The sequence below is a fragment of the Peromyscus leucopus genome, chromosome 19 (genome assembly GCF_004664715.2).
Source record: "Peromyscus leucopus breed LL Stock chromosome 19, UCI_PerLeu_2.1, whole genome shotgun sequence".
Classification (NCBI taxonomy): Eukaryota; Metazoa; Chordata; class Mammalia; order Rodentia; family Cricetidae; genus Peromyscus; species Peromyscus leucopus.
Genome location: NC_051079.1, coordinates 53,414,996 through 53,441,646, shown reverse-complemented (window position 1 = coordinate 53,441,646; position 26,651 = coordinate 53,414,996). Strand labels below are relative to the sequence as shown.

Sequence of the window (26,651 nt, the reverse complement as noted above, 5' to 3'; positions counted from 1 at the left end):
TGGGTGGCCTGCCATCGTGGCATCAACGCCTGAAGAGAGAAGGTGGCAGAAGGAGAAGAGAACTAGAGATGGGTAAACGTTCACCTTTGCCAGGCATGAAAAGCACGTATTAGTTAAAACCATGTATTTGGTGTTTTCGCCCGTTAATAACCAAATGCTGAAGGCCGGGAATGTAGAGCACTGATAGAACCCCTGTCCAGCATTTGGGGGGCACTTGGCTCAATCCCTAGAATTGCACAAAGTGTATAAACATAATCAAAAGCTGGCTTAAGTGTTGCCGGTTTAGCTGGACTATTCCGTCACTTCTAATTAGTAGCAACATCAAAAAAAAAAAAAAATAGCCACCAATGGCGGGAGTTTATTATAATGCTAGCACTGGGGGATCGAGGGAGAAGATTAAAGACTGAGCCATTACTACACATGCTTTCCTCGGAAACCCGAAGAAGAAACCATACCACAAAACAACTCTGGTGTGAAAAGAAAAAGCCAAGGTGAAAGACCCAAATGTATTTGTACTGTGTGGATGTCATATCTTTTCTAAAATTTAATTTCATTAATGGGATTATTGTTACTCTAGTAAAGTCCTTAGGTCAGATGCCATACAATTTTTTTCAAGCTGAGTAAGTCACAACTAATCAGTATTTCTAAAGGTGAGCCATTATATCAAGATTAGACACGGTTTAAAACAGCAAAATAAAACAACAAAGCAGCATGGCAGCCGGAAAAGTGTGGGGCCAGCTCCCACCTTCTCCAGGGTTCCTATGAGGAGGAGAGAGGGATGAGAAATAATTAGGCAGAAAGAGAGACCTAGGTGACAAGAAGAAAGAGACATGGGATAGCTTCGGGAGGGCCTGGATCAAAACCCAATGGCCCCTTCTGCCTCTTCAAAAGGGCTTTTTATAACAATGCCAAGAGGCGGGACTAAAGACACTACACAGCCAAGTGTAGACCCTTACAAACACCTGCTAACCATGCCCGTGGTCAAATCATCCCCTTATGCAGCCCTGCTGGGTAAAGCAAGCTCAGATTCTGGGACCCTGAGTAACTTCTCACTAGGAAACCTCTGGGTCTCTACAGGAAAGTAGGTAGACTAACTGCAGATTTTCACCTTTCCCTCTTCAGATTCAATCCCCTAGTCTCATCCCTCACAGACCACCTGCTGAGACCTCCTCTCCTTCCCTGCCTCCATCTCTAGTGGCCTACACAGATCTTCCCCTCTACTCTTACTTCCCCTGACTCCACTCTATCTCAGCCCTAACAGCAGCAGGCATTCCCTGGGAACACTCAGGCCAGGGAAGCAAGTAGGCTGAGTGCAGATATGGCATCTCCCTAGGCCTACCACAGAAGCAAGTAGGCCAGCAAAGCAGGTAAACAACCTTCAGATCCTCACTCTCCTCCAAATCCAGTCCCCTCACCTCAGCTCTGTAACAGACTGCCTGCTGGGCCTCACCTCCCACTCTGCCTCCATTCCTTGGGGACTAAGCCTAACCTGATAGAACACCTTACTTTCCTCCCTCCTTTGAACCCCCCCCCACTCCTAGCCCATCTCCGTTACTAAGTGCCAGCTCCCAATACTGAGATAAACATTTTACCCAGACCCCCAGTGGCCACACCTGGTAGGATCTCAGCATTCCCTACCAGGCAACATACAGCCACCACACTCTCTAAGAACGAAAGAGGGCAACAGACACCCCCCTTACCCATGACCACCTTCTGCCAGTGAGAGCTGGTCCTGACACTCAGCATCTACAGCACACAAGAGAGAGGGTTCTCCCCCACCTCCAATCTGGGCAGCACACTGGAGCTGACCCTGTTGGGGATGAAGGTGAGCCAACGCTGGGCATGAGAGCAACAGAGCTGACCCCACCACCTCATCTGCCATGCCCTCCCCCTCCACCCATTGCTATCTGTAGCAGTTGAGAGAGCTGGCCCCAGGGTCACAAGAGTGAGAGAACTAGCCCTGCCCCTCACCAGCTGCAGCACAAAGAAGAGCAGGCCCTGCACCTCACCTGAACAGCACACCAGAGCTGACTCTGTTTGTTAAGCAGGGGGCCAGCTCTGAGGGAGTGAGAGCAGGAGAGCTGATCCCCGCCCCCACCCCCATGTACTCCCCTACATCAATCCCTCACCTGGGCAAAACGGTAGAGCTGGCCCTGATAGTGTGAGTGACAGGATCTGAGGTTCTGAGAGCAGGAGCACTGGCCTCACTCCTTGTGGCAGGCTGCACTGGATGAGAGAGCTGAGGCAAGGCTGGGGAGCTCATCCAGGTAGTGATAATGAGGGAGAGCTGGCGGCAGGCTGACTAACCCAGCTACCACCCAGGTCCAGAACCAGTACACCCCAACATCCACCTCATCTATGAACTGTTGGAACAGGTGAAGGGGATGAACCTACAGATCCAAAACAGCAGGATCTCCACGACACAGGGCAATAACAGGATATCCAAGAAATGTCCCAGTGAGAGCCCGTAATCAGTGGTGTAGCAGAAGCCAGAGGCCTCCAGACCAATGACTCTGGCAATGAACACTTGCAAGTAAAGACAGGCCACACTACAACTACCACAAGATTCTCATTCTCTGTCTCTCTCTCTCTCTCTCTCTCTCTCTCTCTCTCTCTCTCTCTCTCTCTCTCCCTCTCTCTCACCTCATCTCATCTCATCTTATCTCATCTCATTTGTTTTTTTGTCTTGGTTTTTTATTTTTCTTTTAAATTTGGTTTTGTTTGGGGGATGGGTTGCAAGGGCAGAAGGTGAATATGAGGAGGAGACAGGGAGAAAAGTGAGATCAGAATGCATAATGTGGAATCCACAAAGAATCAATTAAAGTTAAAAGAGATGGGGGGAGGGCGGGCAACAGGAACCAAGGAACACATATCGGACAAACACAAGCCCAGATATCCTTGTATTACACCCAAGAAACATAGCTTAACATCAAGGATAAATATCACCTCAGCATAAAATTATGGAAAAGATATTTGAAGTAAATGGATCTAAGAAGTAAGTTGGAGTATCCATTTTAATATCTAGCAAAATAGACTCAAAACCAAAACTACTTGGAAGAGATACAGAAGGATACTAATGGAAAAACCCACCAAGGGAAAGTTGCCTTCCTTGACTTCTATGCACCAAATACAAATAAAAGAAATACTATTATAGCTTAAATCACATGTTGCCCCTCAAACAATGATAAAGGAGATGACATCAAAACCTCACTCTTGCCAACAGATGGGCCACCCAAATAAAAACTAAACAGAGAAATACTGGAGCTAACTGACATAGACCAAATAGACCTAGCAGATGTTTATAGAACATTTCACCCAAACACAAAAGAATATACTTTCTTCTCAGCACCTCATTGAAGTTTCTCCAAAATTTACCACATACCTGGACACAAAGCAAGGCTCAACAAATACAAGAAAATGGAAGTATCACTCTTCATCTTATCTGAACACCACAGATTAAAGCTAGATATCAACAGAAACAACAGAAAGCTTACAAACTCATGGAAACTAAAAAATTCACAAATGAATGAATAATGGGTCAAGACAGAAATTTAAAGTCTTTCTAGAATGAATAAAAATGAAAACACAACATACCCAAACTTATAAGACACAATGAAGGCTGTTATGTGAGACAAGATCATAGCACTAAGTGCCTACATTAAAAAATTAGCCGGGCACACGCCTTTAATCCCAGCACTCGGGAGGCAGAGGCAGGAGGATCTCTGGGAGTTCGAGGCCAGCCTGGACTACAGAGTGAGTTCCAGGAAAGGTGCAAAGCTACACAGAGAAACCCTGTCTCAAAAAAAACCCCAAAAATAAATAAATAAAAAATAATTAATTAATTAAAATGGAGAGATCTCATAGTAGCAACTTAACATTATACCTGAAAGCTCTAGAACAAAAGGAAATTATACCCCAAAGGAGTAGGTGGCAAGAAATAATCAAACTCAGGCTGAAACCAATAAAACAAAAACTATATGTATATATTTTTTATATATAATGAATATATATATTTTATATATGTGTATATATATTCTTTATATAATGAATATATGTATATATTCTTTCTATATAATGAGTATATATTTTATATGTATATATATTCTTTATATATAATGAATGTATATTTTACATATATATGAAGAATTAATGAAACAAAGAATTGGTTCTTTGAGAAAAATCAATAAGATTAAAACCCTTAACCAAATAAAGTAAAATGCAGAGAAAGATGATCCAAATTTAAAAAATTAGAGATGAAAGGGGGACATAACAACAGATACCAAGGAAATTCAGAGAATCATAAGGCCATACTTTAAAAACATCTACTTCACCCACATTGGAAAATCTAAAAGAAATGGATAATTTTTTTTATATAAACCACCCATCAAAGCTAAATCAAGATAAAACAAACAATATAAACAGACCTAATAACTACGACTGAAATAGAAGCTGTAGTAGATTATTTTAAGGTGTGTTAATGTTGTTGGTGTTGCAGCTGTGTTACTGTGCCTGTCTAAAACACCTGATGGTCTAGTAAGGGACTAAACAGCCCATAGTGAGGCAGGAGAAAGGATAGGCAGGGCTGGCAGGCAGGGAGAATATATAGAAAGAGAAATCTGGGAGGAAGAAAAGGGATAGAGGAATGAAAGGAATTAGCCAGAGAAGGAGGAGGACTCCAGGGGCCAGCCACCCAGCTATTCGGCAAGCCATGAAGTAAGAGAATGGGAAAAGCCCAGAGGCAAAAGATAGATGGGATAATTTAAGTAAAGATGGCTAGAAACTAAGCCAAGCTAAGGCCAGGTGTTCATAATCAAGAATAAGCTTCTGTGTATGATATTTGGGAGCTGGGTTGGTGGGTTCCCCAAAAGAGCCAGAAACAACCAACAATAAGAAGCAGTCATTAAAAGTCTCCCCCCACCACACACAAAAAAAAATCCAGGACCAGAGAGTTTTAGCTCAAAAATTTATCAGACTTTCAAAGAATAATTAATGCCAGTATTCCTCAAATTATTCCACAAGGTAGAAACAGCAGGAACTTTGCCCAGTTCATTTTATAGGGCCATAGTTACACTGATACTAAAACCGCATAAAGACCCAACAAAGAATGACAATTACAGATCAAGTTCCCTTATGAACATAGATGCAGAAATTCTCAATAAAATATTTGCAAACTGGGGCTGGAGAGATGGCTCAGCAGTTAAGAGCACTGGCTGCTCTTGCAGAGGTCCTGAGTTCAATTTCCAGCAACCACATGGTGGCTCACATCCATCTCTAGTGGGACCTGATGCCCCGTTCTGGCATAAATGTGTACATGCAAATAGTGCACTCATACATAAAATAAATTTTAAAAAAACTTGCAAACTGAATCCAAGGACACATCAAAAAGATCATCCATTATGAGTAAGTAGGCTTCCTTCCAGTGATACAGGGATGGTTCAACGTATGTAAATCACTAAATGTAATCCATCATATAAGCAGACTGAAAGACAAAAGCCACATGATCATCTTATTTAAAAGGCCTTTGATAAAATCCAACACCCCTTTATGATAAAAATCCTGGAGAGATTAGGGATACAAGGGACACACCGAACATAAAAAAGGCAATATACAGCAAGCCTATAGCCAACATCAAATTAAATGGAGAGAAACTCAAAGCATTTCCACTAAAACCAGGAACAAAACAACGCTGTCCACTCTCCCCATATCTATTCAATATAGTACTTGAAATCTTAGCTGGCACAATAAGACATCTGAAGGAGATCAAGGGGATACAAATTGAAAAGAAAGAAGTTGAAATATTTTTATTTGCAGGTGATATGAATGTATACACAAGTGATCCTAAAAACTCCACCATGAAGCTTAAACAGCTGATATGCACTTTCAACAAAGCAGCAGGTTACAAAACTAACTCACAAAACTTATTAGCTTTTATATGCTATCGAGAAATGGACTGAGAAAGTAATCATGGAGAAAACAGTTTTCACAATAGCCTCAAATAATAAAAATATTGTAGGGTAATTCTAAGCAAGCAAGTGAGAGACTTGTATGATGCAAACTTTAAGACATTGGAGAAGATAGCAGGAGGTGGAAATGTTTTTCCATGCTCATGGATCAGGACTAATAGAATGAAAATGACCATCCCACCAAAGCAATCACAAGATTCAATGCAATTCTCATCAATATTCCAACACAATTCTTCATAAATCTTGAAAGGATGAATTTCAGCTTCATATGGAAAAGGAAAAGCAAAAGAATCCAAGATAGCCAAAACACTCCTGAATGGTAAAAGAACTGCTGAGGTATTACCATCTCCAACCTCGACTGCACTAGAGAGCTATAGTAATAAACACAGCATGGTATAACACAAAAACAGACACATGGATCAATGGAATCAAACTGAAGACCTAGACATAAATCCACACACCTACGGACATCTGACTTTTGGTAAAGAAGCCAGAAATACACTGGGAAAGACAGCATTATCAACAAATGGTGCTGGTCAAACTGGATGTCTGCATGTAGAAGAATAGAAATATATCCATACTTATCAGGCTGCACAAACTCAAGTCCAGAGAGATCAAAGACCTCAACATCAAATCAGATACACCAAACCTGATAGAAGAGAAGTGTGGGATAGCTTTGAACTCACTGGCACAGGAAAATGCTTTCTGAACAGAACACATTAACACAGGCACTAAGACCAACAACTAATAAATGGGACCTCATAACACTGAAAAGCTTCTGCATGGCAAAGGACACCATCATTTGGACAAAGTGGCAGGTGGGCAGCTACAGAATTGGGAAAGACTTTTACCAACTACATGTGCAATGTAGGGCTAATATCAAAAATATATAAGCAACAAAAAAAAACTAGATATCAAGAAAACAACCTAGTTTAAAAAAAATGGAATACAGATCTAAACAGAGATTTCTCAAAAGAATCTCAAATGGCTGGAAAACAAATGTTCAACATCCTTTTCATCAGGGAACTGCAAATCAAAACTACTTTGAGATTTCATCTTACACTAGTCAGAATGGCCAAAATCAGTAAAAACCAATGACAGCTCATATTGGCAAGGATGTGGAGTAAGGGGAACATTTATCCATTGCCAATGGGAGTGAGTGAAAACTTGTACAGCCACTATGGAAATCAGTATAGTAGTTCCTCGGGAAGCTGGGAATCTATAGACCTCAAGATCAAGCCATACCAGTTTTGAGCATATACTCAAAGGGTGCATCATCCTACCACAGAGACACTTGTTCAGCCATGTTCATTACTTCTCATTTATAACAGCCAGAAATTGGAAACAACGTAGATATCTCTCAACAGATGAACAGATTAAAAAAATGTGGTACATTTATACAAAGGAATATTATTCAACTGTTAAAAAGAATGAAATCATGAAATTCACAGGTGTGGTGATATTGTGTTCCCCAAAATATTGTGCACCATAATAAACTTATCTGGGGTCAGAGAACAGAACAGCTACTATATTAAACATAGGTTTAGGCAGTAGGTAGCACACACCTTTAATCCTAGCATTCCAGAGGCAGAGATCCATTTGGATCTCTGTGAGTTCAAAGCCACATTGGAAACAGCCAGGCATGGTGACTCATGCCTTTAATCCCAGGAAGTGAGCCTTTAATCCCAGGAAGTGATGGCAGAAAGCAGAAAGGTATATAAGGCATGAAAACCAGGAACTAGAGCTGGTTAAGCTTTTAGGCTTTTGAGCAGCAGTTCGGCTGAGACCCATTCGGATGAGGAGGACACAGAGGCTTCCAGTTTGAGGAAACAGGATCAGCTGAGGAATTGGCAAGCTGAGGTAGCTGTGGCTTGTTCTGCTTCTCTGATCTTTCAGCATTCACCCCAATACCTGGCTCCAGGTTTGTTTTTATTAATAAGACCTTCTAAGAGTCATGCTACACACAGGTAAGTGGATGGACCTAGAAAAAAATCACTCTGAGTGAAGTAACACAGACTCAGAAAGACAAATATGGTACACATTCACTTATATGTGTATATTAGCTGTTAAGTCAATGATAAACAAGCTATAAGCCATAGGACCATAGAGATTAGGTATGGAGTAAGGGACTATGGTGAATAGACAGATCTCCCTAGGGAAGGGAAATAGAATAGATAGCTATGGATGGATGGAATGTGGTACTAGAATGGAGGAATATATGTGGAAGGGTAGGTAAGAAGGAATATGGAAGAAGACAGCTAAAATTAAGGGCCACATGGGGGGGTAGTATGAAAACCTAATATAGTGGAAGCTTTCTAGAATATATGCACATATGAAGGCGATCTAAATGAAATCACCAAATCTGGACATCTCTTGTCACCAAATGAAGCTTCAAGTACTGGGAATTGGTTACATCTAATTGAATTGTTGGTCAAAAGGGTCCTGTGGAATCCCAAGCAACCCAGGTTGTTGGCAAGACTATAGGTTGCTCTCTACAAAGTGATCGAGGGGCACTATTGCCGAAGACATCTGCACAACTCATTGAACGAGGAGAAGTGGAGCTGGTGCCTACTACATACAGCCTTCTCCCTGTATTCTAACATCTTTGGTACAGGAAGGTGCTCTGCACTCCACCAAAGGAGAAATGTAAACACTAACCCAGCTACAAACCCTTTGATCTACAATGATGGCCTTTAAGCTTGTTGGAGTAACCAACCAATATCTGATTTGACTTATTGCCCACTCCATGAGATGGAACCCATACTCAACACTGTTTGTGTGACCAAGAACCTGAGACTACATAGCTTAGGGACATAGGGGTAAATCAAATACAACTGTTCTACTAAGATAACATAGCAATAAAATGACTCCTAATGACATCTACTATAGTCATAGATGAGTGCCTTGCTCAGCCATCATCAGAGAAGCTTCCTCCTGCAGTAGATGGGAACAGATACAGAGACTGACACCCAGACAATATGCAGAGAGTGAGAGACCTTGGAACACTCAGCAAATAAACAGGATGTCTCCATCAAATCCCTTTCCTCATGGCTCAGGGAACCGAGAGGAAGAATTAAATTGAGGGGAGTTAAAGAATACATTTTAAAAATTCATTTTTAAAAACCTGGCTGGCTCTAGCTTTCAGGACAAAGCTCAATTTAAAAATTTACTCCATGTTATCTATTTTGGTCTTTCATGTTGAAGCTATTTGAGCAGCATTTCAAAACAGCTTAGTAGAAGGAGAAATTGGCCTTAAAATACATACAGTGAACATGTTATACAAAAAAACCCAGGTTATCTATTTCTACTCGCTCTTAGGGGTGGTGGCCTATAATGGAGGACTGTTCCTACTGAGAAAACAATGGGCATGAACTACAAATAAGTTTCCTGTCCCCCCCCGTCACCACCACCCAGCTCTTTAATAAGAAACACTCAAACATAGATTAAAGCAATGATCCTTTAATACAGGTCCTTATGCTGTGGTGACCCCGCAAATAAAATTATTTTTGTTGCTGCTTCATAACTGTAATTTTGCTACTGTTATAAGTTGTAATGTAACTATCTGGTGTGTAGGATATCTGTTATGTGACCCCTGTGAAAGGGTTGTTGGACCCCCAAGGGGGTCACGACCCACCGGCTGAGAACTGATAGATTAAAACTTAGTTACACTCAGTTCTTACCTTGACCTGAAGAAAGCCATAGCTAGAAATAGATAATGCACTGCTACAAAACACTTCACCCAGGAAGTGCACTGTGTGCAAAGGATGAAGTGTCCGAATGCATACCGAGGACTTGACTCACACGGGTTCCTGTCTCTGAATTAAAGTATCAAAATATCCTTCTCAGGAAGGTGGGTGGTACTTCCATGCAGTAGTAGCTAAGCAAATCTTCCAGGGTGAACTAAAGATCATGGCTCACCCCTTGAACCCCCTTACCTGGTTTGTGTATTTGTGTGTGAGACACCATTCCCAGTGAAGCTGGACAAAACCGGACTGAACCCCAAAGCAGTGCTTGCCTACAACTTAGAACCCAGTGAGATCAAATATGAATCAAAAGCATTACCTCTGCTTAATAAAGCATTCAGGGATTTGAATCTCACTGGACTATTTCCAACAGGATGTTGTACTCCAGGGCTGGGATGTGGAAATTCCACAGTAGCCATATAATCAGTTGTCTCCAATTAATGTAATTGAAATGGGACTCTTGATGGAGCCCTGTTGTCTATATAATTTGAACTTTAGGGGATGGGAGCATTGCTCAACGGTAGGATACTGGCCCGACATACACAGGGCCCTGCGCTCAATCTTCAGCTCTGGCCAAAAATAAAATAAAACAAAATAAAATTTAGATGGCTAAGGAAAGCGAAGCAGAGAATGGGCGGGCTTTCTGCCCCGAAAATTAGCTGAGTGTATTAATCATAAGGCAGAAGGTTGCATCTGACTGCGGGCTTTAGTAATGGGAACCATCTGCCTCTACGCTAAGAGTTCACCCTCTAATCCAGCTTAGGACTGACTAGCAAAAGCACTCACCGCTCTCGCTGTGCCCTTGGGCAGAGGAGGCTGGGCAAATCCTTCGCTCCCAAATGTGTGGCTGTGGTTGAGGACATTTGCAGGGTTTGCTTTGGTTTGTTTACTGTCAGACTTTGACTGGGTTTCCGTTCTCTAAGGCCGAGAGACCATGGCTTTCTTTGTGAAAAATATGATAAGTAACCAGGTAAAGAATTTAGGATTTGGAGGTGGGTCTGAAGAAAAGAAGGAAGAAGGAGGGACCTCGGACCCCGCAGCAGCGCAAGGGATGACTAGAGAGGAATATGAGGAATACCAGAAGCAGATGATTGAAGAGAAGTGAGTACCGTGACTCCGATCCCCTGTAGAGCAAAGGGTCCATGCTGAGTGCAAGCCTTCGGTGCCAGGCTCTTCGGCGCCCAGGCTGATGGCTCTTGGCTTCCGAGGGTGCTTTTCCTTTGACCCTTTCCCCCTAGCCCGACGAAAGCTGGTTCTGCTAAAGCAGAGTCCTGTAGCATCGATGTCTCTGCGTGCTACAAACAGAGATGGAAGTGAACCGCACTAAGCGAATCTGTCCACCATGCTTAACTCAGCTCAGCACTTCCTGGTTTAGGCACATTTGTAATTGGCCTTGATTTAATCGGTCAAGAAAAAAAAAAAAAACTGGTGAGTGTGTCTTTTTAATCTTTCCGATTAAAGGCCTTGGGTTACACAGGTGTGGGCATTTAGGGGCATCACCAGATGGTACCCTTTAAAGTTTGGGAAATTGAATTGCGTGCCGTTTTTTTTTCTTCGAAAGAAAAGTAGACGAAGTATAAATAAATATATAACTCCAGATAATAATATGCATGCAGAAGTGTTCTGGGGAGGTGGCATTTGCAGCTTTAAATATATGAAAAAGTAAAATGAATAAATGAATAGAATGGTAGGCATCTGTTAAAACATGAGATTCAAATGGAGAAGCTAGGTTATTGAAATGTGGCTTTCGATCTAAAGTTCTTTCAAGTTTCCTGTATGTTTGAAAGTTTTTCTAATAAAATATTGTGTGGGAAGGGTCTGCTTCCTGCCTGCATTAACCTCTTGGATAAATCACTTTTTCCTATTTCTCTAAAAATTAGAAGGTTAAACACAATGTTGTCTCAGGCCTATTCCAAAACGTTCTGGAGGTAGAATTGGATCAAGAACACTTGAGTCCAAGGCACAGTGATCGGTCATTTAATCTGGTTGTTTGCTTCAGGTGTGGCCTGTCTTCAAAGTCAGCCTTTTGTGTAATGGTTAGGATTACTCCACAGCTTCAAGTAAAAAAATAAAAAATAAAAAAAACAAATTTCACCTAAAAAATGAAAATGGGATTTATTTTCATGCAAATAATGCTTTGTGCAAAGATGCCCCACAGAGTCCATTTGCAGAAACCTTTGATCTAGTGACTGGGGCCGCAAGCACTCTTTGGGTCTCTTGCCATTGTTCTGCTCCCACAGCACTACTTTCTGGTCTCCTCAGCAGCCAGCTCTCACTCAGGGAGCCTTCTATGACCTAGACCACAGGGCAAAAGAAAGGACCAGCCAATGGCCTTCAAGCTCCCTGGTCATACTTCAAGCCACAGTCTCAGTCTTTCTCAGTCTCCATCCCAGCTCCCCAAATGAAACTTCATTTATCCAACGTGGTCCATCCCAATACCACTGGTAGACAGTGCCTTTGGATAAATTCAGCATTAATCATGCACTTGCGTGGGCAACTAGGAAAGGAAGCAGTTCTTGTGAGCTTTGCACACATTCCCCAAAGCTTTATGCTTTTGTGTAGATCAAGACCCAGGCAGTCCATTTCAAATTGGCCCTAATCATGGATTCAGTCAGGTCAGTGATTCTCAACCTTCCTAATGACCCTTTAATACAGCCCCCCATGTTGTGATGACCCCTCCAGCCATAAAAGTATTTTCATGGCTACTTCATAACTGGAATGTTGTTACTGTGATAAATCATAATATAAATATCTGAGATGCAGGATATCTGATATATGACCCCCCCAAAGAGTCATGACCCACAGATTGAGAACCTCTGAATCAGGTCATCCATAGAGCAGGCATGATGGGAATTGAGGCTGCTTCATTTGTGGATAGTGCTTCTGACTAGGGATGGGGACACCGACACTGGGGCCTGGCAGCAGGGACAGTGATGGGAGACAACTTGGCATCATGTCTCCAAACCCCACAGGCTCCTCCAAAGAATGTCTCAGTCCTGGAACAGAACACCTTGTCTGTTTGCTTCCGTAAGTGCTCAGGAAGGGGTTAATTAGCAATGCAGCCTCCCCAGGTTCTGAGGCAGCAGAAGAGGAGGAACACATGTGGAATCTGCCCTCCCCATGGGTGATGCTGAGGCTCAGGGTCCAGGACCACACAGTCCATCTACAGTCATCGTTCTGACGTTCTCTGCTTCCTTCTCGGAGACATTTCCAGGCCCCAGTTGCCTGAGGACTTAGAGGTCCAGAGTGCTGGAGTTCCATCATGACAGTAAAAGAGAAGCAGATGTTGGGAACGTGGAGGAGAAAGTCTACATTTTTCCAAACGTCAGTGGTCAGTGGCAATCAAGCATGACCCAGGGTCCTGCTCTCTGAGAACCAGCTGGAATAGATGGGGCTCTCTATCGTCTATGACCCCGCCTCCTATCCTTTACCTTTTTTTCAGGATGGAGAGAGATGCTGCATTTACTCAGAAAAAGGCAGAGAGAGCATGCCTCCGAGTCCACCTCAGAGACAAATATAGGCTCCCGAAGGTAAGAAAATGTCTCCTTGTGCCTTAATAAAAAATGGAGAATGTTTGATTATCAGCAAGGTCATGGTTGATGAATAAGTATATTCCTAATTTACATGCATGCTATTTTAAAAAGAGCATTAAGCTAGAAGTTCGTGTAGCTGGTTTAATTTCTATAAAATTCCTGTTTGACTCAAAAAACATGAATACTGGTAAATGAGATGTGTGTGTGTTGTGTGTGTGTGTGTGTGTGTGTGTGTGTGTGTGTGTGTGTGACTCATGTGCGCACATTTGTGGGCACTCACATGAAATGGCTCAAATGTGGACAGAAGATAGTATTGGTACTGGTCCTTATGTGAGACAGGGTCTTCTTGTTACAGAGCCTCTATACATCCACACACAATGAGGACAATGTCATAGCTGACATTTGTTAAGTTCCTTTTAAGTGTTGGGCATTGTATTTCACATATATTAATTCGTTTAGGGCCTGTTTCTACCTCCATCTTATAGCAGAAGATACAGGCACAAGGCAAAGAAGAGCCTTCCTACCCTAAGCCAGGGTCCTACTCCCCAAGCTTCCTGCCTCTGTTGAAAAGGGACACTCCGTCTCTCTCTTTGGAAGATGATAGAGTAGTGGTGATCTTCACCTGGCGTCATCTTCTCCATCTCAGACCTTTTGAGAGGTCGCTATGGTCCAATGTGTTCCTGACTAGTGGAGAGAGGATATATTGACATGGTATGGTACATGACTCAAATGTGCCATTCCAATGCACAGTGCTTGGGGACTTCCCCTTCTCCTGATTGTTTCAGTATCCAGTCCATGCGCAAGTGTGCATACATATGTGCCATGGGTTTGTGTGTATGCATATGTGCCGTGAGTTTGTGTGCATGCATATGTGCCATGGGTTTGTGTGCATGCATATGTGCCATGAGTTTGTGTGTATGCATATGTGCCATGAGTTTGTGTGCATGCATATGTGCCATGAGTTTGTGTGTATGCATATGTGCCATGAGTTTGTGTGTATGCATATGTGCCATGAGTTTGTGTGCATGCATATGTGCCACGGGTTTGTGTGCATGCATAGACGCCAGGGGTTTGTGTGGAGGTCAGAAGGTAACCTCCCTTGTTGCTAGTCATTTCCGTTTGTTTGACAGTGTCTCATTTGTCCCTGCATATGCCAGGCTAGCTGGTTTGTGAGCTTGTGGAAATTGTCCTATCTCCACCTCCCAGCTCCCCACAGGCGTACCGGTTACAAGGCACACGCTACTGCATCCCACTTTACATGGGCTCTGGGGATCTGAACTCAGGCCCACACACTTGTCTGGCAAGTGTTTGAGCCATTGAGTCGTTTCTCCAGGCCATCTCCTGATTGTTTTCATGAGTCCTGCAGAGGAGGCCTGGGAGGTCATCTAACTGCATGCTGTCACCTCCCTATACACCCAAGAAAAAAAAAAACTCTCTCAGTTCAGGAGAGTTAAGGAGGTTCAGGAAAACCAGGTCTGAGTGTACCTAGTGGAGTTACAGAACAGGCTGCACCCCAGGCTTCCTGATCATAAGCAAGAACAAAATGCAAAAGGATTTGAACACTGGCCCCTGTACATACAGTATTGGTGTCCTTTTAGCTCCCAGACGATTGAGGGCAGTTTTGAAACTCTGTCTTAAAACTATACTAAGGCCAGGCGGCGACAGTGGAGCACGCCTTTAATCCCAAGCACTTGGGAGGCAGAGCCAGGTGGATCTCTGTGAGTTCGAGGCTAGCCTGGTCTACACAGTGAGTTCCAGGACAGGCACCAAAGCTACACAGAGAAACCCTGTCTTGAAAAACCAAAACCAAACAACCAAAAAACTATACTAAAACATTTGGGTAACCTGACTGCCCTACTGCCTGACCCTTTAGAGACAAGCCACTGAGTCACACTCCCACGAGCACCAGAGGTTCCTTGGCCTTCATAATGGTTTGCAGGGTCCTCCCTGGCTGCCTAAGCTCCAAATACACAGATGAGAATTTCAGTCAAGTACACCCATGGTTCATTGGCAAGCTGCCTTTCAGATCCCTGTGGCGTTTTTAGATGATGGCTGCGTTTTGTAAAATTGATTCTCTCTGGTGTTTTGAGAATTTCCCAGTGGTGTGAGAAACACTGGAGATGCTGTGTATGATAGGATGGCCTGCTCTTTGTAAAGTATATAGAATTGGAATCCAGCATGGCGCTCTGTGAAAACAGTGCTTAAAACTGCACAAAACTCAGGTCCTATTCCATTTAGTCTATGTAGCACCGGGTGCAGCTGACTGTCCCAACCTCAACACACGGCACCTCGTGTATACCATTTAGCTGCACCCTTGGGTGCCTCCTCTGCCTCCTGAGTTATGTGTTCACTTTCCCACTCTCTGAGGAGGTTCAGGAAGCAATAGTCACGAGAGCCCAAGAGGGTCAGATGCAGCTCTGGAGATGGACAGGCTGAGCTCAGTCCTGGGGCGATGGCTCCCTCTCCCCTCTGAAGAGCAGCTCTGGATGGCACCACCGGCAGACTTGGAGCTCACCCCAGAGGCTGCCTGCATGGATGAGCCCCAACGCCAGGTGCCCCCTAGTGGTATTCACCTAAGGGCTCTCTCTGTCACTTAAGCAGAGAGCTGACTCTGCAAAACAACTGTCTGGACGAGAGTTTCCCTTTCGAACGCCCGTCTTTCTGCTGCTGAGGACAAGAGTGTACGTTTTAAATCTTCCTGTGGTATATTGGGAGAGAGTCCTAGGAACAGCTCTCCCCGTTTTAACGGCCAGGATGGTATGATTCTGCAATGACATTAATTGGGGGTGAGTCGACAGAATTGGAATATTAAACTGCAAGAGAAGATGGGGGAATGAAGTGGGGTGCTACAAAGGTCACATTTTTGTTCTAATATCGTCCCCAGCCAACGTGTCCCGGACAGTGGCTACCCTGCCGGGTTTGACACACTATAGGCAAATCTTCACTTTTTCCCCCTTGGACTGTGCCACAGAGCCCTTCCCACTGGGACCTTTGGAGTCTTCTCAAAACACCACAGTCAGAATCTGAGCTAGAGATGTACAGATGCTGCATTAAGAAGCCAGAGACCCTGGATTGCCAGAAAATGTCACTCCCCTGCCACCTGCCCTCCAGTCACTGGCTCTCTGATATAGAATGCCCAAGGCCCCTAGCAACCTAGTCCCTGCACGCTTCCCATGCAAGGTCACCTGAGGAACACGCCATCATGGACAGCCCCCAGCAATCACTAAGTTCTCTTCCTAGTATAGATATGAGTTCCAGGATGGCCACCAGGCTTCAGCTCCTTCATCCCAGCACCTGAGTGCTTTTAACTCTTTTGGGTTGGTTGGTTGGTTGGTTGGTTGGTTGGTTGGTTGGTTTTTGTTTTTCGAGACAGGGTTTCTCTGTGTAGCTTTGCGCCTTTCCTGGAACTCACTTGGTAGCCCAGGCTGGCCTCAAACTCACAGAGATCCGCCTGGCTCTGCCTCCCCAGTGCTGAGATTAGAGGCGTGTGCCACCACCGCCCAGCCGCTTTTAACTCTTTATTAGATTTATTTTTTTTACTTCTAGGGATGCATACGCCATAGGCACACACTCAATACATGATCCTGAAGAGCATGGAAATGGAGAGGTTTATGAAAGATTTGCAAAGCTTACTGGGACAGTTACTCATCACTCAGTGCTTTTCCATGCCCACATCTCCTCATGTCCTCTCTAAACTGCCTCCTCCACATTAGACATTAGCACTGAGCGGGTGGGCTAACAAAGAAAGTGACCCTGGCGGGAGAATGACTGGACTCTACCCTAGCAGCCACCCCCTTCCACACAACATTTGTAGCAATATGCAGCCCTGTGTTATCTGCTGACATCTGAGGAAGGTGAGTGTGAGCGGTCAGAATAAAGCGTTAACAGTCCAGAGGGAACTGGACAAATTTGACACGTCCTGGGCTCTTCATTCAGTGTCCTAGGGTCACCAACACCATGGTTATATAACTGCAGGAGTCAGTTTAGACCTGTCCCCTTGACCAAAGCCAAACAGGGAACAGATTTGAGAAAAATGCCTTCCCAGGAGCCGTCAGGTTTAATGAGGACGGCTGTGTCACATTTAAGAATTAGAACTGTATTTTCTAAAGAGGTTACTTGCCTGGTGTTTCTTAGGAAAGAGGGTTTCACTCTGTTGCTGGCTGGAAAAAAACAATAGTGAGTCTTAAAAAATAGAGCAGCATAGGCTTTTGGATGGTCATTGTTGATTACAGTAGTTAGATGAGTCGTCAAATAAATGCAGCAACCACGTTGTGGAACTCTAAGGGATGTACATGTATACATCTATACCAGTTGTCATAATGTTCATCATCACACACCGAGGCTGTGTTGGGTTCCTCTGGCTTTTGGTTAGAGACCACTGGAGCATTTAAGATGCCTAGTGTCACCCATGTTTGTGTTAGGTGGGGTCACCTCTACCTCTTAGTGACCCCTCACTCTGCAACTTCAGAGTCTCCTTCTCTATGGACTCCATAGAGGAAATTGCCTCCACCCCAACTAAGATAAGCAAGCAGCACTTTTCACCTGAACATCCCTTCACTGGCCTGGTTCCTGCCTGCTGGCTCCATCTTCCTTTAGCTCAGTGGTGCTCAGCCTTCCTAATGCTGTGACCCTTTAATACAGTTCCTATGTGGTGACCCCCAACCATGAAGTTATTTCGTTGCTACCTCCTAGCTGTAATTTTTGCTACTGTTGTGAATCATAATGTAAATATCTGCTAGGAGACCCTGTGGGGCTGTGACCCACAGGCTGAGAACTGCTGCTGTAGACTGTCAATGGTCTACCCATACCCTTCCCTCTCTTCTGAGACCCTTGTTTTTTTAGCACCAGTGGTCACTTCTGGCATGCCCTTCCGCTCTGATTTACAGCCAACTCTAGTTTTTTCTTCATAGATTACAATCCTCTATGATTCCCCATTTTATAGAATGTTCCAGAGTGCTCCCTTGGCCATCTCCCTCGAGACAGCTCCTCTTCTCCCTCAAGTCTGCGTACTCCTCCTGGATGGCTACATCTGGCTATTGTTTTCTCTGCTGTCACCCTACTAATTGATGACTCTCGGCTCCAGCTTGCATGCCTACCCTAAATGTCACTACCAGGTCACCTCACTGGGAGAACAAGCTCACACCCAAACACACTGCTCACTATCCCCACGAACCTGCTCCTCCCCAGGCTGCACATTCCTTAGTGGCTGTCATGGTCACCCACACCCAGGCTGACATATGGAAATCACACTTGCCTCTTCGGTTTGCTCCAGCCTCAGTCACCCAGGCCCCTCAACTCTGACCTTGTAGAGTCTCTCAGTCATCCCCCTGTGCACATTGCCCAACGTTCGCCCCTCTGTTAGGACAGCAGCCTTGTCACTGTGGTAAGAGGTTTCTGAAATGTAGCTCTTACCCGGTTCCTTCCCTCTCTGTTTGGGTTTTTCCCACAGGCTAACTACGGCTTTTCCAAGGAATCCCAATGCCAGGGCTTTGTCTCTTTTTTCACTGCAGGGTATGCCCTGCTCCCGCATCTCCATTCACCACACTGTCCCTGCACCCTGATTCCTGTGCTCGCTTTCCTTTAAGGGTGATTGTTGGTTTGGTATCACTTCTTCCAAAACTTTCCATGGCTTCATTCCCCACTGAAGGATGGGTTGGGTCACCCTTCTCCAGGTCCACCTGCTTGGGTACACACATCCCTCATATCAGAGGTTCTCAACCTGTGGGTTGTGACCCCTTTGGGACAAATGACCCTTTTACATGGGGTCACCTAAGACCATTGGAAAACACAGATATTTACATTACAATTCATAACAGTAACAAAATTACAGTTCTGAAGTAGCAACAAAATATTTTTATGCTTGGGGGTCACCAATTCATGAGGAACTGTGTTAAGGAGTTACAGCATTAGGAAGGTTGAAAACTACTGCCTTGTATCATCTTAGGATCTTAAACAGTCACAGGTGCCACGTGCTTCCCAACAGGACAGACTTCATCTTTGTCCTGGAGCCTAGCATGGGCCATGATGCATAGAAATTGAGGACACATACACACATTCATATTTATACATGCATACACATGAACACACACACACATACACAGAGAGAGAATGAGAACTACTGCCAATTGAATGGTTGTTGTTGGGATAATAGAAAAAGAATAATACCCCATACCCAAAGAACAACATATCAGAAAGAATCTGCCATAAGAAGAGCATTCAAATACATTTTCATGCAAAGAACAGGGCTGGATTGGACATTACAGTATTGTATACAACGAAGAGCTAGTTTCTATTACAATGCAAATGTTATTTTTTTTCTAATTCAGTAAGTCATATGTTTTAAATAAAGCCACAAGGTTCTTTTTAAAAGTGAGCCCCGTCCCCAGGCGTCTCAGAATGTATATGTAAGTCAGGCCAAATTAATAAGAGAAAAGAGTTCCACAGTGTGCCCCAATCCTATTAACAGAATTGTCAATCTGGGTCAGTCACTGGGGAGCATGCTCTTCCCCCTGCTGAGCTGTGCGACTTAGTTACACCTGGTGTTTGTCTGCCCCTTGAAGGGCGTTGCTCAAGTCTCTCAACACAGCAGCCTTTAAATGTGTCATATTGAAAATGCCACTATAATTTAATTTAAAGTTTGCTTCATTAAAAGAATATATAATAATAAAGATGGCTCAAGGCTTCTTCAGTAGTCTTTTTAGGATTAAAAGTCCTTGGCGCCTCTGCTGGGTCTGAGGCACTGAGCCCGCCTGCCTCCAGCAGCTGCTTCTGCTGATAGGCAAAGGAGAGGCCATGTGAAGTCCCCTCCCCTTGCCTCCCTCCTCCCTCCCCTCCCTCCCCCGCTCCTCCCCTCCTCTGCCTGCCCTGGTTCTCTTTGCTCCTTCTCCCGGCCCCCTGAACAGCAGTAGACTGAATGTCCAGAGGGACGTGACATCTTGAGACGCGAAGAGGCAGGATTTCCTCAGCCACACCAGCTTTCTCACTGAAGCCTTCCAAAGCCTATCCGTGTCAGATAGAATAGCAACTCAGAGAGGCAAAGCAACTTCTCCAGATTACAAAGCCTGGATATGGTATGGTGGGAGCCTAAACTGACTTGACCCTGCAGACCATATCATCCCGCTGGGCCTCTCCGGTAGCCATGCTGGATTAACAACAAAAAGACACTCCACTCCAAACAAGGAAAATGACGACCTGTGTCGCTGGTCTGGTACTTGTGTAGTTCAGGCTGGCCTTGAACTGTTGGCAAGCTGAAACTTTCTGTTTCCGCCCTCTAAGTGCTGGGATTATAGGCACAAGCCATCACACCCACGGGAAACGACACTTTTGCTATCGTCTGCCTTACGGGACCTGTGGCAAGAAGTAACTACTGAAGGCAATGATGTCATAGTCAGGAAACATCTGCCCATCCAGCTATTTGGTATATCATACACACACCCAAAATAAACGAACAAGCCTCAAATGGAACCAGATCTCCCTCACATCAAACAGGCATTATTGGCTTAGCCACACTCTGCTTCGTGAAGGCAGAACCATCTGAGATGACATTGCCTTATCTCAAGTGTGATCAGAGATGAAGGGGCAAAACTCAGAGAAGAGGAGGTCTGAGATCCAGGCTTATGCTCACTCTTGGGTAAAAGGTCAGAGATCAGTCATAGGGAAGGACACTATCAGAATATGGAACTGTTTAAATAACAGGGTATCTAGCCTGGCAACAAAGCCGTGAAGTTTGGTGAAAATTAAGAGATTAAGATGGTCAGCTTGCATAGAAATAGTTTATACTTAGCTACATTAAAAATGTCCCAAGGATAACCAGGTGGTGATGGCACTTGCCTTTAATCCCACCACTCAGGAGGCAGAGGCAGGCAGATCTCTGTGAGTTTGAGACCAGCCTGGTCTACAGAGTGAGTTCTAGGACAGCCAGGACTGTTATTTAGAGACACCTTGTCTCAGAAGAACAAAGCAAAACAAACAAAACAAAAAATGCCCAAGGTGATATCTAGAAATGACAACCACCCAGTTGATACTTGTCTGTAATCCCAACACTTATTTGGGAGACTGGGACAGCAGGATTGCAAAAGTTCAAGGCCAGCCAGGCTCCACAGTAACAACCAGACCAGCCATGTTGCAGGGCCAAACCCTGTCTCAATAACAATAATAAATGGGGTGTGGCAGCACACACCTTTAATTCCAGCACTTGAGTAGTGGACACAGTAGAATCAGGAGTTCAAAGCCACCCTTAGCTACATAGTGAGTTCAAGGCAAGCCTGGACTAAATGAGACCTATCCAAGAAAAAAAAATAGAAGGAAATGAATGGGGATGTTTCTAGAAATGATATCAACAAAACAGACTCTGAGAAGGAAGTGTGACCCAAGTGTACTGATTGTATACTGACTTACTCATCGAGCCCTTTAGACTCTCGGTCCTCCTCCCTCCCAGAGCTGTTTCCAGCCCCCACAGTGATTCTGGTTCTTGTCTGTACCTGTACTTTCATAAAGGGGGCTGTATTGAGGCATGGCTGCTTTCCTGAAGTGTGACAGTGTCAGAATATTCATGATCTCCCAACCTAAGATTTGTCAATGGGCAGTAAAGTCTGGATAAAATAGTCACAGTCTGAGGAGTAGATAAGGTCCCACCAGCAGGTAGTTCCTTAGGGGAGGTAGAAACAAGGCTTTGGCGTCTGCTCCATCCACCCTACTCACTCTCCTTGTTCTGGTGGCCTTGGTTCCAGGCTGTGCTCTCTCTCTCTCAGCCTTTGTGTTAGTCCTATCTCAGGCCTTCTCTCTCCCAAGGACCCTTCAGCAGAAGCTTAAACACAAAGCTTCTCACCTTCCTCTGACATACTCCTAACCACTGCTACCCTTTGCCCAGGGCTGGGAGCTTGGGCCAGGAGGTTTTCAATACATGTCTTATTGAATATACTCTGAGTGGCTCTCTCACTCGACTTTGGACATGGAAAATAAGGTGCCTCGGATCATAGAGTGATTGACAGATTTGGGACTTGACCCCAGGTCTTCTGGCTGCCAGCCCTTCAGCTTTCCATGTGCTGTAGGTCACCTTAGAGGGGGACAGTTGGAGGCTACAGACTTTACAAATGATACCCACTAAACCAGCCCTAGCTCTAGGACCAGCTCAGTGATCATCCAACAATCTCCTCCAACTCAGAGGCAAACAACATGAGCCTCAATGCATGTTGAGGAAATAAAGTTCTGGAAGTTGAGTATGGTGGTGCAGCTCACACACTGTGTGAGTCAGTAGCTTGCTGTCTCATCAGGCAACTGGGCTCTCCATCCGATGACCTTGGCTCCCAGTGGGAGTGTAAGAATGAGTGGATAGCTTTGAGATCAGAGCTGGCCATGGGGAAGAGGATGCTCTAGGCTCTCTGAGGCCAATAACAGGTACGCTCCGTGTCCCCACATCAGGCTCTGCTGGTCTCTGAGAAGAAAGGCGATCAAGCTGCTTCCTACCTTCAAGAAGTGTGAAGTGGTGGGCCCCAGGCTTGAGTAGCCCCAGAAACACTGGGGACTGGATCAAACTCAGTCTGGCCTAAGTGTCTGGATCAGCAGCTCTGGGTAGAACCCAAAATTCACTTTTAGGCAGGCCCCAGGGATGCTGTTGCTGCCCAGAGGGAGTCCTATTTGAGAGCAACTTTGGTGGGGGTGGAGTGATGGAGATCCTCCTCCACATTGCCAGGCACGGTGGATCCCAACATTCCACCTTCCCTGGACAAGTGGATGAGGGAGAAAGCCTTTAAGACACTTTCTTGGGTGCTTAAGAGGGATGCTTTGTGCTAAGGTTATCCAGGCAGTTGGAGCTGGGAGACCCCTGCCCCTTGTAAGGAGAATAGGTTTGGTGTTTCATAGCACTGGCTGGCTGGCACACAGATGCTTCCCCCTGGCTCTAGGCCAACAGTGGTCACTCTGTCCAGGGGCATTCTGTCCAGAGTCCGACCTGCTGACATGTGCAGAGATTTTACTCTCAATCATAAGGGAGGGGCCAGGACCCCCAGGATTGTCTTTTAAATCATTTACATTTGACTGGGGCTTGCAATGGTCCTGTTTTGCAGGAATTCAGAGGCAATTGGATGAAGTCTTTTTCTCACTACTCCAGCAGAAAGGCCCAGAGGATAATCTAGAAGGAAAGCAGGCCATTAGGATAGGTAAATAGAAACAAATAGAAACACAGGATTGGCTGGGAGCCCCTGGGGACTTACTAATTACTCTCACAACGCTCTGAGTTGGAACTAATTAGTCTGTTAGGTACTGGGAGGGGCCAGGTCACCTGCCAAGCTCAGGGCTGGGCTATATTATCTCCAGAGGCTGAGCTGGAGGTCTATAGAGAGGGCCTGTATGAGGAGCATCTCCCCCAAAGGCTTCAAGCACCTGCCTCACTAGCTCATTCTAGAGCCAGATTTGCTGTCCTTCTACTTGGAGGCAGATAGCTGAGCCCCTAGGGAAAGGTTGCTGGGTTCCATATCCCCAGGCTCACCTAGAGAAGACCATCAGAGCTGGAAGAAGACTTCAGCCACCATGTCCCTCCAAGTCCCTTTAGAGATGAAGAATAATGATACATCTCCCAGCTCTTGTGACAACTAGTTTCTGATCATCTTCACTAGGCACCCAGGCGAGGGGCATTTCCATCTCCTTTAGGTATTGACTTTACCAAGGAACTCAGCAGATACTAATCTGTCTTAAGTCAAATCAGTGTGACCTGATTAAAAGGTATATGACCACGAGTGACTTCATGAGCTTTAGTAGCAAATGTAAGGCCGAACAAAATCTACAGGGTGGGCGCTAACACGGGCCTTTTCTATCATCACTGTTTCTAATGCCCTTTGATCCCTCTGTAGTCCTGAAATAAAGTTCACCATATGTTCCAACCTAATAGAATATGTTTTGAGAACTGTCATCTGGGACATAAGCTACTATGAACCTTTCCCAGAGGAACTTTTTTATTTTCGTTAGCTTTCTCTCATTACTAAGAGCGCTACAGGATAAAGGGCAGGAACCCAGGAACAGTACACTAGAAAAATCCTGCTGCAGCCAGGATACTTGGCAATAGCGCCAGTCAAGAGAGTGCCAAAAAGGAGCCGCACCTATAACACACACGGGCTACATTGCCACACTAATCTCAAAGCACTGGGGAGCCAAGGTCAGGTTGACAGGAGTCTGTATCCCTGAGGGGGCCCCAGGACAGCAGACAGGAAGGAAGGAGCGATTAGCTGAGCAGCAGTTGCCTCTAAAATATAAAGATTGAACTAATGGAGTCACGGATAGTCACCGCCAACTCGAATGCCACCGCTAGAGTCCGGGTCAGCCGAACTCACAAGCCAGGGCATGAGGCTGGCAGGCTGTGCGGGATGTACAGTGCTGCTCTGAACAAGAGCTGGGGGGACCCCCGGCTTCTGTGTACATCCAAAGGGGGCTTCTGGAATGGAGGTGTGGCTCCTCCATTTGCCAAGAATGTTTTCATTAATCAAGGACGAAAGTCGGAGGTTCGAAGACGATCAGATACCGTCGTAGTTCCAACCATAAACGATGCCGACTGGCGATGCGGCGGCGTTATTCCCATGACCCGCCAGGCAGCTTCCGGGAAACCAAAGTCTTTGGATTCCGCTCTTACAGAACACCTATGTTTAGTTCCCAGCACCCACATGGCATGGGGACTCACAATAATAGTCTGTAACTTTGATTCCAGGGGTCCAATGTCCTATTCTGGCTCCTATGGGTACCAGGCAAGCATGTGCCTGTGAAGGCCACATGGTGGCTCAAAGACATCTGTATCTCCAGTCCCAGACACTTCACTTCTGGACTTCCATTTATGGGTACCATTACCAGGGTTTCTGATCCAGTAGGTCTGGGGTAAGATCACAGAATTTCTATTTCCAATAGTCTCCTAGATTATGCCAGTGCTGTTTGCCCTAGGAGCACAGTTGGAAAACTTCGGAGATAGAAGGCTCTAGTCAGCCCAAGATGCATAGAGGAAAGGACCTCCCACCATGGGGCTGCGGTCGCTGCCATTGACTCCAGGTTCAGGGTCACAGCACAACAAAAGCTTGTTGCTCCCATCCCTCATTCCTGGCAGGCCTTTAGCTTTACACTGCTTTTACATTTTGTTTGTCTGGTTATCCAGTTGGCCAGTTTCTGAGTTATTTCTCCATACGTTTCTTTTTCTTATATTTTCACACAGAGTGAAATCGATGAGACACAAATCCAGTTGGCTGGGGATGATGTGGACTTGCCAGAAGATCTCCGAAAGATGGTAGATGAAGACCAAGATGAGGAAGAGGAGAAGGATTCTATCCTTGGGCAGTTGCAGAACCTCCAGAACATGGACTTGGATACCATTAAAGAAAAGGCACAAGCCACTTTCACAGAAATCAAGCAATCAGCAGAACAGAAGTGTTCTGTGATGTGAGGGGTGGTGTGGTGGTGGAAGGGGGGGGGCACCTGCAGGAAAACAGGTCTCCTGGGGTGGGGGAATGGCCATAATGCATCATAACACGGCAAATACATCTAGGGAAGCCATGATGATAAAGCTGTCTACAAACCAATAGACAACCATTCGGTCAATCTTGATGTCCCTGACAGAGCACTAACTAGCCTTTGCAGTAGGAAGCACACTTTACTTGTTATAGCCACGAGTAACTAGGAAATATCAGCTATAATTATGGTACAGAGCCATCTGGTTAAAGATCTTTAGGACAGTGAGAAGGAATCAAACAAAAGCAAGTTGCATTGCCTCTCCAACTTTCTTCCTTAGTGCACAGGGTCTCACGATGCCCAACCGTAGGAGTGATGCTAGGTACCCACAGAGACAGTCATGGAGGAAAGGGTGGTCACCTAGCACCAAGACTCCAGGTAACAGAGCAATCAAACACCATACCACCTCCTACTCCCAGCATCCTTGAGATCCATGATGGATTTTCTTAAATTTGACTCTTAGACACTGTGCAAGTCACTTCATTTCTGTGATCAAATATCTGACATAAAAACAGTAAAGAGAAGAAAGACTTATAGAGCTCGTGGTTGCTTGACTTCATGGGACTGAGAAGGAAGGAGAGAGGATGGAGTGGGCAGCCAGGGACTAGAAACACCCAGTGATCCACTCTCTTCAGCTGAGTCCTACCACCTAAGGTTTCCAGAACCTCAAAAAAAAATCACTAAATGGACACTTCATATTGGCACCCCAAATTTTCCCAAGAACCATTTGTCATTGTCCCAGTGAAGACCACCAGCTGGAAAACAAGACCCCAACGCATGATCCTTTCAGGGGATATTGCCTGTCTAAGCTGTAGCAGACATGATTTCAGCCAAGTGGCAGTGGTAGTTAACAGATGTGGTCAAAACTTAGAAGCAGAGGCAGAAAACAGACTTCCCCAGCCCTCTGCACTGGGGGGCATCAGCAGGTGCAC

The 26,651-nt window shown here is 45.0% G+C and overlaps 1 protein-coding gene across 1 annotated transcript; it reads left to right on the top strand.

Moving 5' to 3' along the window:
* The first annotated feature begins 10,546 nt into the window (after positions 1-10,546).
* On the top strand, positions 10,547-25,654 carry Cplx4 (complexin 4). The gene is made up of 3 exons (XM_028860375.2): positions 10,547-10,807; positions 13,149-13,236; positions 25,427-25,654. The coding sequence occupies exons 1-3, from the start codon at positions 10,641-10,643 to the stop codon at positions 25,652-25,654; spliced, it is 483 nt and encodes a 160-aa protein (XP_028716208.1). The 5' UTR covers positions 10,547-10,640.
* Positions 25,655-26,651: the final 997 nt, after the last annotated feature.

Excerpts from the sequence above, each read along its gene's own strand:
- Cplx4 (XM_028860375.2), top strand. The coding sequence starts at position 10,641 with ATGGCTTTCTTTGTGAAAAATATGATAAGTAACCAGGTAAAGAATTTA. Across the intron at positions 10,808-13,148 it reads AAGCAGATGATTGAAGAGAA|GATGGAGAGAGATGCTGCAT; the intron begins GTGAGTACCGTG and ends CCTTTTTTTCAG. Across the intron at positions 13,237-25,426 it reads ACAAATATAGGCTCCCGAAG|AGTGAAATCGATGAGACACA; the intron begins GTAAGAAAATGT and ends ATTTTCACACAG.